Source organism: Liolophura sinensis, chromosome 1 (genome assembly GCF_032854445.1).
Source record: "Liolophura sinensis isolate JHLJ2023 chromosome 1, CUHK_Ljap_v2, whole genome shotgun sequence".
Taxonomy (NCBI): Eukaryota; Metazoa; Mollusca; class Polyplacophora; order Chitonida; family Chitonidae; genus Liolophura; species Liolophura sinensis.
The window spans coordinates 57177274-57192198 of NC_088295.1; the positions used below are offsets into that span (position 1 = coordinate 57177274).

Below are 14925 nucleotides of genomic sequence, written 5' to 3' on the forward strand. Positions count from 1 at the left end.
ATGGTTCATTCTCAAGGCTCTTTCTTGGGTTTTCATTTTAATGGTGCATTCACACAGTTGATTCTCTCTGTTCATTTTCTTGTTTTATTCTTATGTTTGATTCTCATGGTTCATTCTCAAGGTTCATTCTCATGGTTCATTCTCAGGGCTCTTTCTTGGGTTTCATTTTCATGGTGCTTTCACACAGTTGATTCTCTGTGTTCATTTTCTTGTTTTATTCTTATGTTTGATTCTCATGGTTCATTCTCAAGGCTCTTTCTTGGGTTTTCATTTTAATGGTGCATTTGCACAGTTCATTTTCTTTGTTCATTCTCCTTTTTCAGATGGCAGGACATAACAAAGATAGAAGTGAGCGGTGGACACCTTGACCACCAGGCTGACCGGGATTTGTTACGAGAGTATGGAGGCACTGAGCTGACCATAGCTCTTCTCCACTCGACAGGCAGGGTACTTAAAGATTTCCTTAAAACAGACCAACATGGCAAACATATTTTTGTTTGCCTTTGTTTTGTTTTTTTTTGGACGCTAACAAAAGTTAGTCATGCACTCAATGACTTTGTGGTTTGAGCTACTCTTTTTGGAATGTATTACTCCAGATAGATCCAAAGAAACCAGAATTGTACCAGAAACATCTATTTGGACTAATACATTTCAAAAAGAGTAACTCCATCCACAAAGTCATTGAGTGGCTGACTAACTTTTCTTAGCCTTTGTTTTTTTGGACGCTAACAAAAGTTAGTCATGCACTCAATGACTTTGTGGTTTGAGCTACTCTTTTTGGAATGTATTACTCCAGATAGATCCAAAGAAACCAGAATTGTACCAGAAACATCTATTTGGACTAATACATTTCAAAAAGAGTAACTCCATCCACAAAGTCATTGAGTGGCTGACTAACTTTTCTTAGCCTTTGTTTTTTTGGACGCTAACAAAAGTTAGTCATGCACTCAATGACTTTGTGGTTTGAGCTACTCTTTTTGGAATGTATTACTCCAGATAGATCCAAAGAAACCAGAATTGTACCAGAAACATCTATTTGGACTAATACCTTTCAAAAAGAGTAACTCCAACCACAAAGTCATTGAGTGGCTGACTAACTTCTGTTTGCCTTTGTTTTTTTGGACGCTAACAAAAGTTAGTCATGCACTCAATGACTGTGGTTTGAGCTACTCTTTTTGGAATGTATTACTCCAGATAGATCCAAAGAAACCAAAATTGTACCAGAAACATCCATTTGGACTAATACATTCCAAAAAGAGTAACTCCATCCACAAAGTCATTGAGTGGCTGACTAACTTTTCTTAACCTTTGTTTTTTGGACGCTAACAAAAGTTAGTCATGCACTCAATCACTTTGTGGCTTGAGTTACTCTTTTTGGAACGTATTAGTCCAAATAGATATTTCTGGTACGCAGTTTGATATGGTGTTTAGCCTGTGTACTAAAGTGATTTCTACTGATTCTTCAGCCTTATCAAGCACCTCTGCAACCAATATTTTGAAAATTCTGGGAGAACTGTAAGGTTTAGAGAAACAGTTGGCACAATTTTATAAAGCTTGCATCTTTTTTTTTCGAGACAAATAAATCAGTTTTAGCATCATTTTCATAATAATTTTATGCTTCCACTGAAAAAAGTGCTTTAGCGGTTGAAAGGGTTGAAGATTTACAGTATATGACAGCATTCAGGTTTACGGGTGGAGGAAACTGGTCTGCCCGGAGTGAACAAGCCACCCTCACCTCTTGACAAAGCTGCCGGCAACAAGACCTGGATTTGAACAAATGACTTCATTGTCGAAGGGTCCATGTAGATATGGGGAATCAGGGTTATTGAGGACCACTGGTGTAACTGGTTTCCAGATTTCTCTCCCCTGTTTCTTTTAGTTGAGAACTATATGGTCGAATTTACTATGTGGACAGCAACACAAACCACCAGGAAAGTAAAAAAGTATGTTACCTTCAATTCAAGTATGTTATTACCACCAGGTATTCCTGTGGAAACAGTCGAGCCTGACAGTGAAGCGATGCCACTGGGCTATACGCCGCCCCCTAGTGGTGAGTGACATGGCACTCAGCTCCCAGAACCTGGTTGTTGTCACAGAGGACGGGGAAGGATTTGTGGGTCATGTTAGTCAGTGCAAAGCTCAGGCACAACCAAAACAGCAAGGTACATAAATGTATGAATGTGAGGTGGGAATTGTAATGCCAGGGCTCTGAATTGTAAAGCAAGAGTTCTGAATTGTTATGCCAGAGTTCTGAATGCAAATGCGAGAGTCCTGAATTGTAATGCAAGAGTTCTGGATTTTAATGCCAGAGTTCTGAATGGCAATGCCAGAGTTGTGAATTGTAATACCAGAGTTGTGAATTGTAATGCCAGAGTTGTGAATTGTAATGCCAGAGTTCTGAGAGTTCTGAGAGTTCTGAGAGTTCTGCATTGTTATGGCAGAGTTCTGAAGTGTAATGTCAGAGTTCTGGATTTTAATGCCAGAATTTTGAATTGTAATGCCAGAGCTCTGAATTGTAATGCCAGAGTTCTGAATGGTAATGCCGGAGTTCTGAATGGTAATGTCAGAGTTCTGAATGGTAATGCCAGAGTTCAGAATGGTAATGCCAGAGTTCTGAATGGTTATGCCAGAGTTTTGAATTGTAATGCCTGAGGTTTGAATTGTAATGCCAGAGTTTTGGAAATGCTTGAGTATCAATGACATAGACAGCCAAAACAACAAGGTAGATTTACCAGCCTGACAACCGAAACAATGTTTATTAAATTATAGACAGCATAAGAATCATCAACATGTAAGATATTAAGGTATCCTCTCAATTTGAATCTATGGATTAAAGTAATATTTCTGGTGACCCGTGATTTGTTTTCTCTTTTCTTTTCTCTTGTTTATCAATCAATAGCTCTGGAGTAACAAATGTAAATCTTCATTATCAGGTGTCACTGTGTCAGTTCCATCTTGCTTGATTATGTTTAGAATCGGCAGGAGGAGATAACTTTGCCATGATTCGCCTAATGGACCTGCTACTTAAGGATGAAGTGGAGGAGGTACAGGTTCATCGCATTCCGTTGATTTTCAGGGCGACGCGCGTATCTACAGACAGGAAGGGGCGCAACTACGTTGTGACTCAGACTACTCCGAATTCATGGTATGAATTATATTGGCGTCTTCTCAGCTGTTCCTTCTGAATGTGTGATTAGTCGTAACTGATTGTCTCTTACAGGGATAGTAGTCGAAATCAAAAATTCTTTCAACTAATTGTGCCCCCTTAGCTGCCTCATTCTTGCATAGAAATTTATCTTTACCACACATCATGAACTGAATGAGGTAGTAAATTTCGCCATTTTGAAGTTGTACCTTGAAAGCTACTCAATTCTCAAGACCTGTAAGTCTTAAAAGCAGAGGTAAGTGATAAGAATCGAGATAGCCTGAGCTGCTTTCTAAAATTGTGAAAAAAAAATGCATTGTGTTAAAACAACTGCTCTTAGTTTTTGGGGGATTGTGCAGAAACAAAAGTTTTCTGTGGTTTCCAATTTTTGCCTTGTGTGACATAATGTAAGAACACTTAGCCTCACCTATCACTCACATGTAGCCACAAATGCGGTCAGTCTGTCAAATGCATTATTCCAGTATAACTGCCACAGTCAACATCATATCTGCATGATTCATTGTCACCTAAGGAATATTATTGGGGAAAATTTACCCGAAACTTTTGTTTTTGAGGACTCCTGACCTAACAGGGGTTAAATAATATTATTCATTGTAAGTCTGTATGAGCTGGGTTGTTAGCTCTGTTTCATGGGGTATTGTTCATGTCATATAATTGTATTGGCCTGATTTCTCGTGAGACTGAAATAGCTCTTTGATTTCAGTTTGACTGACGTGCCATCAGTGTCTTCTTCCAGCATGGTGTCTGATCTCAGAGCGTTACTGGAGGAGGCTGATCCAGCAGACACAATCCATGATGTACTGATCAAGGTAAACTTCAGCCAATCACAGTCTCTGTATGCTAACATATGGGGAGTGAGGGAGCGCTTAGGGTTAAACGTCATACTGAACAATTTTTCAGTCATATGATGATGAAGGAGTCCTGCATCCTTGTTGCAGGATGGATTTCCTGCTTCATTGTGATGACTTGCCAAAGGCAGGTAAGCCGCCCCACTCGAGCTGTTATACTGATACGGGTCGACCGGTCATTGCAGTATCCCTTTAATGCTGAATGCCAAGCAAGGAAGCTAAGACTTCCTCTTTTATGGTCTTATGTGTGACCTGACCCCGATCTACTACCACCAAAGCGGATCCTCTACCACCTGAGCCTTCTGGGCTAATGTATTAACATATGGTCCCAATAATTGGTACTAAAAAATGGAATAGATTTCATTTGGGGAGTAAAAGAAGAATACTTGTTTTCCCCTACTTTACTGGAAGAAACTTTATCTTGACTGTGAAACATATAATATACATAAAGTGAAAAATAACGATAGCCTCAAATAGAAATAAAATAGACTGTCCAGAAATACTTTAAATCATTTTTTTTCTAACCAAAAACAAATGTTGTTGTTCGAACCATACTTTCCAAAGTTTTTAATATTATTCTGGGCGGCTGAAAATTCACTAAAGCTAATTTTAATGACCCTGAGGTTGTTCATCAGAGATGAATTTACAGAAAAGATCTACATGTATTTTCAAAATGGTCTGTAAGCAGTGAACTGAATTCTTATGAGGAAAGTGATGTGATTAGAAAAAAAAAAGGCCACCATCATATTTTAGAATTTTTAAAATATTTAATGCGTTCTGTGGTGAAAGATACTAAACGAGAGTTGGGGACAGTTTGCCAGGCACTTTAAATGGCACTTTAAATGGCACTGACTTTGACTCATTGTGCAAGTGTATCGTTTTAAGCATGAGTGGTTTGGTGTTATTTGATGTTCAGATTAACAGAACATCTTTGAACTGATTAATTTTAATTAATTAATAATTAATTTTAATTCATCTTTGAACTGACTAATGTGTCAGTTTTGTTAATCCAGGACAAACATAATGTTGAAATCATGAAACCATCCCCCCACCCCAAAAAAATTTTGATGATGAATGTTTTAACTGGCAGATTCCAGGTAAAAAAACTAAAAATATTTTTCGTAGAGATGATAATCATCATACTAATTTGTCAGTACTGTTAAAAAGGCATGATATCTTTCTGCGTGATAGTGGAATTCCACTTTATACTTATTGCTATAAAAGAGAAATTTGTTGAGAATATGACCTTAACACAAATTGTACCTATCTTTTCAACTTTTTGTAGGTTGGACATGACTACTTTCCAGCACATAAATACATCCTTGCATATCGCAGTGAATACTTCAAGAAGCTGCTTAGTATAGAACAGGATGACGACGACGAAAAGGTTGCAGAGATAGCTCTAGATGATGATGTTCACCCTGCAATTTTCAAACAACTCCTACTGTTCATATACACAGATACATGCGATCTTCTGCGGATAGGCGCGCGCTTTGAGTTGATGCAGGTTCCATGTCTCAGCGCCAGAAATGACATCTTTGATTTTGAGCCGCACTTTAGCGTCAGTGAGACCTCAGCTGTAGAGAAGACATGCCCTGAGGCTGGACAGAAAACAAAAGTGAAACGAAAAAAGAAAAATGGACTTAAGAGTCAGTTGTCTGGTGAGGCCGAGAAAAAACCACAGAATGGTAAAAGTCCCATTAAGATGCTTCAAGACTTGGCCAAGAGATACAGTGTCAAAGCTCTGTCCAAGCGGTACGGTTGGATTTTGGCATTTATTCTGTGGATTTGAAAGGATGAAGCACTTCCTGGTTAAAACATATTTAATTTGAAAGCATACTGTTCAAAATCTCTAGAAAGTATCATACTTTATTTTTCCAATGGGATTTCACTGTCAGGTATTTGGAATATAAGGAATCCCCAAGTCAGTTTAGTTTTCAAAAAAAATGAGAACACCGATATCGGGAAACCCTAATGTAATTCAGACATTGAAACATTTTTATTGGAAAAATCAAACTGAAGAAGGCTATTGTTTGTATTTAAACTTTTGGCAAGGCATTGTGGAAAATGTCTCCCAGATGACAGAACGCGATCTTTCTTTGGGAATTAACATTAACCGAGTGCTGTTTTATCCCTTAAATTTGGATTGTAGGTGTTAATATGTGAAGAGTCTACTGTGTTGTAACAGTAATGCTTTAATAATCAAGAAACTAATGAAGTCTATTGTCTGTGGCACTAATCTGGTTTTTTGCTGAGACCCTAAAACTTGATCTGATTTAACTTGTATATTTTAATGTTGCATACTAGACATAAGTTACAGATATTTGAAAAGTTTTGAGTGGTAAACTGAAAAAAAAAAAACACCTTCTCCAAAGTCAAACTTTGCTGATTTGACTAGTTTTGTAGCTCATTGGTTGAGTATTAAAGTTTTTTTTATATTCATATTTATGTTACTTTTTCAGGCTGGAATCTGTGAAGTTTGTTGATGGTATTGTGCAGTCCAGTGGAAAGTCCATCCCTAAACCAAATTTGAAATTTGATCGGAAAAAGCTGTAAGTTTTCAGATAAAGAAAATCAATATATAATATAATATATATATATTCATATATATATAATATATAATATGAATGATTTTGATGATTTTTGAACAAAATTCATGATGTTTGTGGACTGTTGGTTTAAAGGTGGTGTATTTTACAAAAGTTGACTTCAACACATGTAACATAAGTAATTTTTGTTTTACTTAGTATTTGCTTAAAATTTAGGTTCGCTTTGAAAACTTTCTGTTCGTTTCAGTGTATTCTTTCATTTATAAGAGGCCTCTGTGGCTCAGTTGGTTAGCGCGCTAGCGCAGCGTAATGACAAAGGAGCCTCTCACCAATGCGGTCGTGGTGAGTTCAAGTCCAGCTCATGCTGGCTTCCTCTCCAGCCATATGTGGGAAGGCCTGCCTATCTCTGGATGGTCGTGAGTTTGTGGGTAATGTACAAGTAAAGTATTCTTGAGTACGGCATAAAACACCAATCAAATAAATGGATAAATAAATCTTTCATTTATAAAGACTTCCAAATGTATCTTCATTTGCAAAGAGTTCTTCTCTCTAACAAGTGGTATTCGGTGCACATGTGTCTCACTCTGTGTACCTTGTTCCCAGGGCCTCCCTGTACGATGTTGCCATAGAAGGAGAAGATGGGCATGTGGTTCAGTGTCACAAGTGTATAGCTGTGGCCAGACTAGAGTACTTCCACAGCATGATGGCCAGGGGATGGATTGAGGTAAGAGCTGGGGAAAAAAACGCCTGTTGAATATGGATTGTACTAAAGGAAAGTCTGCTTGTCTGGCAGCTAGCTGTCTGGTTTATTGGCGGTGGAACAAAACTAGCATTGTACTTTCATTTCAGACATAAAACATAGTCTATGAAATATTTCAGACGGCGGACATCTGAGCATTTGCCGTTTTATTCTCACCATCACGCATACTCTTTCACACAGGGTGGTGAAAACTTAGTCTAAATAACATGGGAGTTAATACAAAACTCACAGCTTCACAGCCTTATAAGTCCAAAACCAGGGTTTGTAGACATTCACAATTTATATATGCTAAGCATATTGTTCTCTTGTCTTACACACCATACTTCTCAGAACATTGTCCAATGTTGTTCATTTGTCTGTACCTTCACATGTTATCTTTCACCTCATCGTTTGATTGCTGCTGACTTGTACGAGTGAAATGCCTGAATGTCCGCGGTCTGGAATACCTGAAATACGTGCAGCACCCAGGTGTCAAGGGAGGCTTCTTTTAGAGTTATCAAATTTCTTGACTTTTTATCTTTGCCTTTTTAATCTTTAGCGAGTTATGCCCTATTTTGTGATATTTTTTTCTTTTTTCATGTGAACACTGCATTTAAAGAACTGCTTTTTTCCAAAATTTTTGAAATAGGACGATCTTGTGTATTTCCATAATTAACACCAATCCTGATGGCATTGTCTGTTATTTGTTCTCTGATCTTCTGAGGTTCTGAAACTTTGACACATTGAATTGGTCGAACTCTCTGCCTCTGTTTCAGACATCCAACACTGCAGCCCTGTCTCTGCCCATACCTGGTGACTATCTGGAGACCATTTTAGATTTCCTCTACGCTGGAGATGCACCAGGAATTCGAGGTTTGTGGATGACATATTGAATAAAGCCCCATTCACATTTAGCTGTCTATTGTAAATTCGTGTTCATTCACAAGTATTTTGTATCTATTCTGCCTATTCTGATTTTCGAAACCGTTTTAGTAGTTTTTAGGAATATTTATGAATCATTACAAACTTAAGACCAGTTATTTATTATTTATTTGATTGGTGTTTTAATATTTCACTTTTTTCAAGAATATTTCAGTTATACGACGGCGGCCAGCATTATGGTAGGTGGAAACTGGGCAGAGCCTGGGGGAAACCCACGACCATCCGCAGGTTTAAGACCAGTTATGAAATTCTTTTTGAAATTATCGCTAATATGTAAAATAGAACACAGATTCATTGGGAGCGGTCACAAATCAATACTAAAGACCACAAATGGATTCTGCTACGACGACAATTTTTGACGGTTTGGCAAAAAATTCGTCTGTGGGAACGGGGCTTTAGGCAGCCATAGGCATCCATATTGAGTCCACATTTACTGATCCAAGCAAATATTAAAGAAAATATTGCTAAGTGTCTCAATAAGGCATATAGGTAAAATGTCTTGGGTTGTGGCAACACTACAAATGGTGCTAGTTATACAGTCCATTTTGTAGTTGGTCTGAAATTTCGTCCGTAACTGTTCTACTTTAATATTTTGTCCAATGCTGATAGTCCTTGACTGTCAATTTTAGAAAGTTTTTGACCTGTTTTTAGAAAAATATAAGGTTCAACACAAAAAGTAATATAATGACTGTAATGCTTACACAAATTAACTTTTGGGGCAAATTACAGGACAAAAAAATGCAATATCCTTGAAAAAGGTATAAAACCCCAATCAAATAAATAAACAAGTTTTCCAAAAGCCTTTCATGTCGTCAGGGCAAAGAAAAACAGTTGACCTGCAGATATCAGGCTACTATTATAGCACATTTTGATTCTAGCAAGTGTGCTAAAATATTAAAATATTTCAGATTAATATGTATAACAAATCATTGTTCTGTAGTTTGTGCTTGGTTCGCTTATTGGTACTGAATGTTCATTGATTCAGCCATCAGAGGTGACGTCTACAAAGACCATTAGGCTTTCTAACAAGAAGTTTTGTTCTAGCCCTGCCCTACAGTACCTGGTTCAAATGCTTAATATGTCAAAAAATTTTTTATTTTAAATTTTAGAACTTGGATGCCTCTGACACCACATCATAATATTTTACCTGTGACACATTTATTGTACTAAAGAGTAGATAAAAAATATCATCATTTCTTAACTACATGGATGGCTGACTGTTTACAGGTTGCAGTGACACAGAGAGACTGTGTAATGTACTAGTGGTGGCTGACCAGTTGTTGATAATAGCCCTGAAGGAGATGTGTGAAGTAGCCCTGGCTAGTCTCTGTGAGTATTAACTGGCAGTTGTACAGCTGTATGGATTAAACTACTCCCTCTAGCATCACAAGTACAATTGTACTGATTTTCCTGAAGTCCATGTAATATATTAAGGTAGTCCCAAACTTTTCGAAATAAGACGAGAAGCTATGGAAAGTTTTTAGTTTTTGGCCTGATGATAATTAGTTTACGTCTTGGTTGTTTTTGCTGTGCTTTCTACGCTCACTTTACATCACTGCCATAACCTGACAGGCTGGGCCTTTAGAGCCTATGGGACACACGTACATGTAGGCTAAGCTTCAACACTAAATATCCTTGCACAGAACTGTCATCAGCATTCATCAATAAAATTATTGCATACTTTAGGTGTTGCCCTAATTCCTCAACCTTTTCTCATATAAAAGATCAATTTCAGTGCATTTTGTGTTCATTTGTAATTTAATCTTGGAGACAAAACTACATTCTTGGAACGGCCAGTTTCAGGGTTTCATAAAAAGTATAATTTTGTCAGACAACACAGATTAATGTCTTCAGAATAAACTTGAAGCTTGAATAAACACTTTATAAACATGCAGAAAGGTAAGAATTACAATAAAAGGGAATGAATTCCTGTAAAGTATTATCAAAAATAAATATTGAACCAGAGAGTTTGTGTTGTCTGTCATCACTTCCTGCCTGGTCACTGTGGCCCGTGACCTCGGCGTTGTTCAAGATTTTATGTACAAAATTTTCTAGTGGTGGCAGAGATGTAAATGGAATGTGAAGAGCAGCGCATGCAGTGTAAGGAGTATGATGAACTGTTCTTTATACAGACCAGTTTTATTCTCAGTGACACTACGGAATGCTGGAGACATGCTGGAGTTTGCCTCCATGTACAACGCTACACAGCTGAGAGCCACCTGTCAGCAGTACATCTGTCTGAACCTTGCCAGTATACTGGAGGCCAGGTAAGAAACATCAGACTAATTGGAAGGAAGTGTAAGAAAAGCTCAGTCAGATTTAGTCATTTTTAATAAAATACCAATCTTATCCTGGTTTTATTCTTAATACACTTTTGGATGCCATCTGGGCATAGTGGTTAGCATGCTAGTGCAGCAAAATGATCCAGGAGCCTCTCACCAATGTCCTCGCTGTGAGTTCAAATCCAGGTCATGCTGGCTCCTTGTCCAGTTGTAGGTAGGAAAGTCTGCCAGCAGCCTGCAGATGGTAATGTGTTTCCACCAAGCTCTTCCTGGTGTCCTGCCACCATAATGCTGGCCACATGTCATATAAATGAAATATTCTTGAGTATGGCATAAAACACCAATCAAATAAATCCTCCCGCTAGCGCAGCGTAATGACCCAGGAGTCTCTCACCAATGCGGTGGCTGTGAGTTCAAGTCCAGCTCATGCTGGCTTCCTCTCTTGTCGTACGTGAGAAGGTCTTACAGCAACCTGCGGATGGTCGTGGGTTTCCCCAGGGCTCTGCCCGGTTTCCACCCACCATAATGCTGGCCGCCATCGTATAAGTGAAATATTCTTGAGTACGGCATAAAACACCAATCAAATAAAAATAAATAAATAAATAAATCCTCCAAGATAAATTGAATCAAGTCTTAGTAATGTGATTTGACTTGATCATTCATCTTCAGCTTTGTTGAGTAAGGTGGGGTGCATTTTACCCAGCTGTAGGGATTATACATTTCACTGTCTTATAGAAATAAGGTGTTTTTGTAGAGCAGGGCCTGATTTCGTGAAACTTTGAAAGTTCTTTTGCATAAGCGAAAGTGTTTGCTTTAGCAAAATAATATTATACTTATGAAGTGTTTTGCTTGAGCTTTATTGAGAGACACCCCCATTGGACGTAGCCAAAAAACAAGCTACATACTGAACTTTAGAAGTTTTGTGAAAACAGACCCAGGTAAAAGAACAATTAAAAAGATATGTAGAGATGATGATACAGTTATAAATGTGGTGTATTTTTGACACATGTTCACTCTCCCTGTTTTGTTTTCAGGGGACTTGAAGTGCTCAGTGATGATGTAATGGCAGAATTGACCCAGTATAAATGTGGTGTATTTTTGACACATGTTCACTCTCCCTGTTTTGTTTTCAGGGGACTTGAAGTGCTCAGTGATGATGTAATGGCAGAATTGACCCAGTATAAATGTGGTGTATTTTTGACACATGTTCACTCTCCATGTTTTGTTTTCAGGGGGCTTGAAGTGCTCAGTGATGATGTAATGGCAGAATTGACCCAGTATTACAGGAATATGGTAGGGTGGAAAAACAACATCATGTAGCCATTTTATTGTGTATTTATTTATTTTTTTATTTATTTGTTTAGTGTTTAAAGGCGTACTCAAGAATATTTCGCTAATATAATGGCGGCAAGCATTATTGTTGGAGGAAACCGAGGCAGAACCTAGGGGAAACTCACGACCATCTGCAGGTTGCTGGAAGACCTTCTCATGTATGGCCGAGGATGAAGCCAGCATGAGCTGGACATAAAGGGGGAGTCCTGGGTCATTGCACAGTGCTGTAAATCTGTATATTAAAAGTGTACATAATTGAATCCTTCTTTTATTTATAGGTATTCTGTCTTATAGTTTATGAGGATTTTTTTGTTTTGTCTCCTTTGCATTGCAAAGTGTACTTTTGTGTTATAAGTACATGAATATTGAAATTATTTAACATACATTTTTAAATTATCAATTTTGACCCAAGAAGACACAGTATTTGTACACCTCATAGTCATTTGACTGAAAAATTGCACAACATAGACATTTTAGCATACATACATGTATACATTTTAAATTTTGAAGTCTTTGTCCCAAAGCCACAGTGTGAAGTTTAGCAAATAATAATTGTCAGTTTACTCCGGCTCTGAAATCATGTGAAACTGTTATACTACCTGTACCTGTTTATAGGTGCCGGCCATGTGTCGGCGTCAGATCACACCCTATGACGAGGGCCCAGGGAGAGACTATCTGGAGGCCTTAGCAGCTGACTATCATGGGGATGAGGAGGAGTTTGGGGCAGGGGACAGCGCCAGAAAGAAACCTAAACCAAAGAGGAAACGGGCACGGCAAAAGAGCACTGGAGAGGAGGCTGGTGCAGGCAGCTGCGCGACTAGCCTGTTTGGTAGACGCACAGACAGACAGACGTCCATCAGTTCAGAGACCAGTGTCAGGTCTGAAGAAGAGGAGATGGACGTCATGGGAGAGGAGCAACATGAACTGGTTTGTGATCTGGACACTTTCATGAAACTTTGTTCACATAGTTTTTTGTAAGTTTCTTTATATATCACTTCACTTTATGGCGCTATAACCTAGAGAACGTCTTACACAAAAACAAGATTGAAAAAAAATGAAAAATTTGAGCGAATGTTTCGTGAATGTGGTTTGTGATTTTGAGAAGTGGTTATGTTTAAATTAACTTAAAATATTGATATCTGCCTTTTTTATTGGTTTTATTGTTGCTGAATGCAATAATTAAGATTTTTTCAATTATTTGATGACAGTCATTTTTATGTGTGGGGGAAACCAGAGTGCAAAGGTAAAAGCCAACAACCTTTGGCAAGTTACTGACAGGTATGCACATCAGTTTGGTGGAAGACAGGTTTGACAACACAAATGTAGTCAGGTGTGGTCGACCACCTATTGTCTTTAATACTAACCACTGGCTGTCGATAATTTCATTTGAAGTTCAATTTTTAAGGCATCATGCTAGCTGCAAGTCAGAAATTCTGGACCAATGAAATCACTGGTTCCCCTTGCTTTGATTTGGTGCGTTACGTCATGAAATTTGATAACGATAATAAACATGCTAATCTGAACTACATTGTAAAACCAAATCAGATAAATTCATCAGAATAAATTAGATTGGTTTATATTGTGTTTCAGGCGAAACCATCAGCTGATCACCATGTGACCTCAGCCCGACCTGCCCAAAAACGAGTTGAAAACAACCCATGGAACATGGCCTCCAGTCCTCCTATGTCAGAGTTACCTACCCCTGACAGCCCTCAGTCTGGCGTCAGCCTCCGTGGGATCATGACCGAGGAAGGGGATGTTCATAAACCGGATGGTGCCAGGTCTGCCAGGTACTACTTTGGCTTGTAGTTGTGAACTTGACAGTAAAATACTACATCATTTCTCTGGTAAATCATTTCTAGCTCTCACTTGGAGTTATTTGTAGGTACCTTGTGAAGTTTTTTGTGGTCCTCTCCAAGCAGTCTGCCTTCAGTCATACACCTGACCCGCAGTCATCTGAGTTAAAAACTCTTGAGCCAGGTGTTAAATATCAATCGATCAATCAGTCTATCAGTCAGTCATGACTGATTTCTTAGAGAAGGTGGTTCTTGTGTATCATGTTGTACAAATTGCCCGGAAACATATAACAATGGTATACATTTGTAATGCATGTTCGCTGTAAAGTCTACTGGCCGACTACCTTCAATTTTTGTGGAAGGCCTGTTGGTTGAATGGTCTAGGCAGTTGACATGTATTGCTGGCGATTTGGTGCCTAACTCTGAGGTCCATGGTTCGAAACCCGCAGTGGCCTCGGCCATTTTCAACACTAGAATCTGTGCGATATTCAGGAAGCGTAATCCCTATTAACGATAAAACTGTTACTTAATCCACTTTCTAAAATGACATCTATACCTGTCTAATGGTATAGCAGTGTATGTCAAAGAAGTTGGCCAGAATGTTTGCAATAAGAAGAGGGGCAGTCACGATCCCACCAAGGAAAATGTTTGCCTTTAGGTTTGGAAAGTTCATTTATAATGTAGCTTATCTATTGAAATTCATGTGCAGTGTCAGGCATTATCATGTTGTATTAATGTCGCAATTTCGACTCTTTACGGAAAGAAAAGATAGCACTTTGTTTTCTCTACAATTACTTCTTATGTGCGTTTGTTATACTCTTAAGGATTTGTAATATGTAAAGTAGATATGTGTAACAAGCCTACATTATACATGTACGTGATCCTGGGTTCGATATATTTTCAAGAACTTCGCCAGTTTTTAAAAGTAGATATTCCTGATTACCATGAATATGAATATTTTACTCCTGCTTTGTTTACTTTGTGAAAGTCAACTTTTTTTCTACAGTGTTGCTCTAAAAAAGTCAACAAAGCTGTCTCAGAAAGAAAGGAAGAAACTTCTGGCTGCCAAAAACCGAGTACCCTCAGTAGCAGAGACGTCAGCGTCTAAGGGCCCTGTCGCTTCTCCCTGGGGTGGAGATGCTGGGCATGGGACCAGTTCTGTAGCGACACCTTGGTATGTCTAGGCAAAGTTTGAGATTTGGTACATTCCGGCCAATTTCAGCCAAATTATGGCTGGTTTTGTTGTGTTGTGAGTTTTGAGACACTATTAT

General features: G+C 38.4%; 1 protein-coding gene across 1 annotated transcript in view; it reads left to right on the forward strand.

Annotated features, from left to right (window-relative positions):
• The window catches only part of LOC135462307 (inhibitor of Bruton tyrosine kinase-like), a 31460-nt gene that overhangs the window by 13259 nt on the left and 3276 nt on the right, over positions 1–14925 (forward strand). Inside the window, exons 10-23 of the mRNA XM_064739647.1 lie at positions 324–447; positions 1982–2162; positions 2974–3145; positions 3870–3975; positions 5300–5769; positions 6477–6566; positions 7167–7287; positions 8079–8175; positions 9472–9573; positions 10394–10511; positions 11759–11819; positions 12474–12785; positions 13449–13648; positions 14661–14828. Of these exons, the coding sequence (XP_064595717.1) occupies positions 324–447; positions 1982–2162; positions 2974–3145; positions 3870–3975; positions 5300–5769; positions 6477–6566; positions 7167–7287; positions 8079–8175; positions 9472–9573; positions 10394–10511; positions 11759–11819; positions 12474–12785; positions 13449–13648; positions 14661–14828 (2322 nt within the window). The remainder of the gene's footprint in view (positions 1–323; positions 448–1981; positions 2163–2973; positions 3146–3869; positions 3976–5299; positions 5770–6476; positions 6567–7166; positions 7288–8078; positions 8176–9471; positions 9574–10393; positions 10512–11758; positions 11820–12473; positions 12786–13448; positions 13649–14660; positions 14829–14925) is intronic.